The following is a 5,796-nucleotide window of genomic DNA, read 5'->3' as shown; positions in this document are numbered from 1 at the left end:
TGTTCCAACATATGAACCAGTTCCTGAACCGGTTCACGTTGACTGGTTTCTAATCATAACCCAGTTTTGTTATTTTAGGAGTCTGATCTGATTTTAGGAATTAAATTGTAATAAATATTATTTTACCTGCGACAGACTGGCGACCTGTCCAGGGTGTACCCCGCCTCTCGCCCGGAACGTGAGCTGGAGATAGGCACCAGCACCCCTCCCGACCCCCATTGAGGGACAAGGGTGAAGGAAAATGGATGGATGGATGGATGGATTATTTTACAAATTTAATGAAGAGGATCATCATACTTTTATTGACCAACATTAATCTGTTTAGTCTTTTTGTTTTATCATTTTTAAAGCTTTTTATATTTGATTTTCTCACTATGATGTATTTTATTTACCTTGTGAAACATTTTTGCAGTTTGAAATGTGATATAAATAAATTTGATGTTGACAAATAATGTAAAGAAACATAAATAAGCAGGATATAAATAAACATACAAATAAATGTGTATAAATAAATATCTTGTAATAAATAATTAGGTTTGATTCATGCAGATTATTCGATGCTCTGAGATTACCGTCATCTGATTGGCTCTCACTGGCAGTGACATCACAGTGTTTGTGCATTCTGATTGGTCCGTTTTAGAGTTTAAACCCCAGAAAACGGAACCGTTTTATTTCAGTCACTGAGTCGGTCAGTGGAAACTAGTCAGAGAAAACGAAACGGATCAGGACAGTGAATGCACCACGAGTGTGGTCAGTGAATGCATCATGAATGAGTGACTCAGGTTGGGTTTCCAAGAGAAGAATAAAATCAATGAACCACTAATGTGTGAAGTGATTCTGTATTTGGTCAGTGAATGCATCATAGATGTCAGTGAATGCATCATAGATGTCAGTGAATGCATCACTGAGCTTCCTGGCCGTCGATCCTCAGCTTGAAGGAAACCCGTCCGGCGAATTTGTCGCGTTCGCTGCCGGCCAGCAGCGTGTTGGACGTCACCTTACACTCCATGTTGATGTCGGTGTTCAGAGAGGCATTCAGGAACTTCACGGCCACTAGGGGCTGGGTGTAGTTCACCTGAGGTACCAAACACAGACCCACTGATTCACCAGATTATAATCTGTTATCATCTGTGAAGACGGACCTGCTGGATCCTCAGTCTGATCCAGTTCGGCTGGAATCAGATCAATCATAGAAAACTTTGTCCAGAGACAGTTTAGAGTTGGTACGGTAAAAATAATAAAAGAAGAAAAGAGCAAGAACCAAAGAACTGATCAGTTTAACAGAACCAGGAGAACAGAACCGGTCCATGTCCACAGCCCTGAGGAACATCACATTAAACGATGCTTATAAAGCTTTTAATAACAGGAGAAATTATGTTATTAATCTGATCCTACAGGTTTTACTGACGGCTGGTAGAGACTCGAGTTTTCTGGGGAACGAGTCTCTGCAGAGTCCCGGGTCATTACTGTTAGTACTGACTGAGTACTGCAGAACTATTAGTACTAATATTGCAGTGATATTAATACTGACTATTGTAATATTAATGTAGTATTCTAACTGAGTACTATAGAACCACTCATACTCAGTACCCATGGTAGTAATCCAGCCGGTTCTGGTCCGTTCTGACTGAGTTACCTGAGCTTTCTTCCCGTAGTACGGATAGTACATGAGGTTAAAGGTCGCGTTAACAGGGAAATAGGCCAGAGGTCCCGTCTTCTCTCTGTCCTCCTTCTGCAAACAAACAACATGAGACGGTCAGGTATCTATCTATCTATCTATCTATCTATCTATCTATCTATCTATCTATCTATCTATCTATCTATCTATCTATCAGGTTTGGCTCCCTGATAATCATCAGTATCGGATCAGAGACGTTTCATTGCATCAACCAGTCTGACCTGTTGGTTCAGTCCAATCAATGCTACACTGTTAACCAGCTGGTCATAATGTTCTGCCTGGTCTGGTTCCATAGAACAGAAAGCCTGAGAAGGATCTAATACAGCAGATCTATGGTTACCATCCGCTACCCGCCTCCCCACTCAGCATCATCCTCTTTGTAAAGCTGGAGACACAAATGGACAGACGGACACCGATGGAGACACAGAGGACAGACATGGGGACAAATGGACAGGCAGCGACTCAGACAGGTGGACGCAGTCTGACCTTGGCTCCACAGGTGACATAAGGAGATTGTCCATCCTTCCCAGGTAACATCCCAATCACCTGCAGAGAGACAGGGAAGAGGTTCAGAGATGCAGCTCTGCAGCGCCACCATCAGGAGGAGTCCAACCCTTTCCCTGTAGTTCCAATAACAACCAGAGATGCTGCTGCTCTCCAACCAGGAAGTAACTCACTAGTTTTATTCGTCTCGTGTCACCAGATGATGATCAGATCCAGTTTATTAACAGAATCAGAATCGGTTCTGGTTTGTTGGATCCGCTCCATTAAACACTAAACCCAGTTTAGTTTATTATTCTGATATCTGAACCTTTATACAGAAACTCTGCAGATCTCAAGCTTTGCAGCAATTCCTCATCCTGAGCAGCAGGTGGCGACAGAGGAGAGAAAAACTCCTGAAGCAACTCGAGTCACAAAACGACTTTAACTTCTAAAAACCCATAAAATCACTGAAATCTTTGGACTTGGACATCAACATAATGACTTGACTTGGAAAGACTTGTTACAGCAAACAGGAAGTGCGCTGTCACAAACAGGAAGTGAGTTCCAGGTTCAGCCATCTTAGACTTCAGTCCCAGCCTTGACCTGTGGACCGAGTCGGAACAGGAAGGACGGAACCAGAACCAGCTGAAGGTTCCTGTTGAGGTTCTTCTTTCTCTATGAACCGTGGAGTTCCTCAGGGATCGGCTCTCTGCCCAGAGTTTTTGTTAATCCATGAACTTCCTGTAGATTTTTAAAAACGGCCATCTTTATCCATCACTATGGAGACGGTTTACATGAATCTGAACCGTAACTCTCTGAGTCTCAACTGGATGAGCAGCCGGTGGATTAAATTTTCTCGTCCTCTCTCCATTCTTCCTCTCGGCTAATGGAGAGACACACCTGGACAGGTGCGTACCGGATCAGAACCCGACCTACCCGGTTCAGTTTGATCAGGATGCAGGGCTGGGCTTTGCTGTAACCATAGAAACGGTCCTCCAACCCTGAGCAGTCGCCCAGCATGGTGCGGTTGAACTGACAGGAGCGTTTGGGATTGTTCCTCACCTGGAGACAGACAGGAAGGGGCGGAGTCAGAGCGGATCAGAACCGACCCGGTTCAATAACAGCAGTTTGAACTTTACTACTGGACCCGGTCCACTTGGTTCTGATCTCGGGACACTAAAGATGAGGCTGCTTCCTGCAGGTGACCAATCAGAGACCAGAGCTCTGATTGATCAACAGCAGGTGAACTCTGACCCCTCTACAGGTGAGACCAGCAGCTTATTACCTCTCCACTGTCCTCCTGGATGAAATACTGATCAGGTGGGCAATCATCGTTCAGCTGCACCTGGTGGCTGTCGTTGTAGGCTGGACAGGTGAGACGGGTGGGACAGGTAGGAAGGACGGGTAGAGACATTCAGGTGGAGAGAAACTTCAGTTAGAACCACTGAGCCACACCTGAACAGGTAAACATTCAGTCGGACTGCAGGAATCTTTTCCAGGTATGTAAACTTCTGGTCTCACAGCTCAGGAAGGCATTGAGGTTCTGGACGAATCCGTTCCAGCTCTCTGGGTCCGACATGGAGTACCTGATCTCCAGCTGGTCGCCCTTAGGACGGATCATCATACCTGGAACAGGAGAACCAATCAGGAAGCAGCTCATTAGAAGAACCAATCAGGAAGCAGCTCGTTAGAGAGAACCAACCAGGAAGCAGTTCATTAGAAGAACCAATCAGGAAGCAGCTCATTAGAAGAACCAATCAGGAAGCAGCTCGTTAGAGAGAACCAACCAGGAAGCAGCTCGTTAGAGAGGACCAATCAGGAAGCTCATTAGAGGAAGCTAAGTTTAGCTTGTAGCTTATTAGTGATAATCATCCTGATCCCACCTAACCACTTTCTGCGTTTCCATTCTAAATGTTCATAAATCTCGTATTTATTTTGCTCATGTTTAAAAAATATTTTTTCTGTTTCTGGTTCCTCTGAAGTTTAAGGAAATATTTTGATCCGGATGAAGACCACATGATCCCAGAGCAAAAACTTTGTGTTTTCATTTAGTGCATTTATTTTGTAATTTTAATCTGTTCTAGGCCATAGTTAAAGTAAATGGAGCTGGTGATTGGTCCAGAACTTCTGTCTCAGTATCACTGAATCTCAGACCTTCAGTTGACCCGGTTAAACAGAACCTCCAGAGTGATGGACTGATGAACCCAGTACTATGGAGCTAAGACTGTGTCATAATTCAGAAATGCACAGAACAAGATCAGCACTTGTATTGTTGATGCAAACACAAATATATCTTGATTTCCAGGCTCCTTCTGGCCTGTGAGTTTCGCTGCATTTGTGTGTGAATGTTGAGACTCTGACATCTCAATACAGGAATGTCTTTTTTTAATAAATGGTCTATCTGATTGGATGATCAGCAACCAATCACATAGCTTCCTTATTTTCAGCCAATCATATTAACCCAGCCTGGCTTCTGGCAGCGACAGAGGAGCGGTAAGGAAAATATCTATCTAATGTATTTAGCCATTGTTAAGAGAAGATTAATTATAAATGTTCTGTTTGGGCGCTAATGCCGCCGGTGGATTTCACACCATTTCCTGTCTTTTACTCGCTATTTCCTCTCATTTACCCGGTGTTACATCTTTCCCCATCAGATACGGTTCCCCCTGTGTCTTCTTGCCGCTCCGTCCCAGCTGTGTGAAGCTGACACCCCACCCATGTCAAAAAATCCAGCAAATAGTCTGAATGGTTAGTGCAGTTTGTGCCGTTAAAATTTTTATTTGTGCAATTTTCGTTTTCGGGATATTAAAAGTTATAATTTTGGCCGATAACGTAATCAGCCACATCCATTTTGCTCCAAACATCAAAATTTTTGCTTTCCCTCTGTTACGTCGCCACCACCAACTGGTATGTAGTGTGGACCACAATTTCATCCAAGGATTATATTATACAAATGACTAAATCTAATTTTACTTTATTTTGTGCTTTCAGAGTTTAAGATTCAGTCAATCACATTCACCCAATTAGGGGACAATTAATTTCACCTGCTGCAGGTGGTACTTCCTGTTTTAGTTCTTCTTGGTTGCACATTCCTGTCACGTAAGTCTTGTTTTCGGTGTCGTTTTTATGCAGTTGAGGTTGCTATATTTTTATAGAAAAGGGACTACAGTATAAGCTGTGGCATAATCAATACAGTTATAGTAAAATTCACTATAGGCTACATCTAAAATGGATGCGGCTGATGACGTCATTGGCCAAAATTATAACTTTTAATATCTCAAAAACAAAAACTGCACAAACGAAAATTTTAACGGCACAAACCTGCACAAACGGAGCACTAACCATTCAGACTATTTGCTGGATTTTTTGACGTGGGTGGGGTGTCATGAGCAATGAGAAAGCATGCACTTGTTCATCCCGCTTATCTGGAAAACTACAAACACTGTGAAAGCTCAAACTACCTGTTTCGGCAAAGTTGTCATTCTTTCTTCACGTTTTTTGCGTGAAACTACTACTACTAATAATAACTAAAGGTTGCTCCAGCAACCTCTCTGAACAAGCCCCGGTAACCATCACTGTGGCAGATGTCGCCACAGAGAGAGAGAGTGAGAGAAAGAACCCACGGAGGGTGAGAA

At 43.2% G+C, this 5,796-nt stretch overlaps 1 protein-coding gene across 2 annotated transcripts; it reads right to left on the bottom strand.

Moving 5' to 3' along the window:
* Positions 1-446: 446 nt before the first annotated feature.
* LOC103132451 (sodium/potassium-transporting ATPase subunit beta-2-like) lies at positions 447-3,962 on the bottom strand. Of its 2 annotated transcripts, XM_016667405.1 has the most exons (7): positions 3,683-3,962; positions 3,447-3,526; positions 3,098-3,223; positions 2,165-2,224; positions 1,637-1,732; positions 889-1,075; positions 447-846 (listed from the first exon to the last, which is right to left on the bottom strand). In XM_016667405.1, exons 1-6 carry the CDS (start codon positions 3,819-3,821, stop codon positions 902-904), a joined length of 675 nt encoding a protein of 224 aa, XP_016522891.1. In that variant the 5' UTR covers positions 3,822-3,962; the 3' UTR covers positions 447-846; positions 889-901. The 2 variants fall into 2 exon arrangements, with proteins under 2 accessions (XP_016522891.1, XP_007544324.2); XM_007544262.2 differs by having other exon boundaries at positions 821-1,075; positions 3,683-3,960.
* Positions 3,963-5,796: the final 1,834 nt, after the last annotated feature.

Source organism: Poecilia formosa, unplaced genomic scaffold (assembly GCF_000485575.1).
Source record: "Poecilia formosa unplaced genomic scaffold, Poecilia_formosa-5.1.2 Scaffold1062, whole genome shotgun sequence".
Lineage (NCBI taxonomy): Eukaryota > Metazoa > Chordata > Actinopteri > Cyprinodontiformes > Poeciliidae > Poecilia > Poecilia formosa.
The sequence above is the reverse complement of the archived record's forward strand: the minus strand, read 5'-3'. Positions and strand labels throughout refer to the sequence as shown.

Coding starts and splice junctions, on each gene's coding strand:
- LOC103132451 (XM_016667405.1), bottom strand. CDS start 3,821: ATGAGCTGCTTCCTGATTGGTTCTCCTGTTCCAGGTATGATGATCCGT. Junction 2,225..3,097: donor TCCTGATCAAACTGAACCGG/GTAGGTCGGGTT, acceptor GTCTCTCTGCAG/GTGATTGGGATGTTACCTGG. Junction 1,733..2,164: donor ATGTCACCTGTGGAGCCAAG/GTCAGACTGCGT, acceptor GTTTGTTTGCAG/AAGGAGGACAGAGAGAAGAC.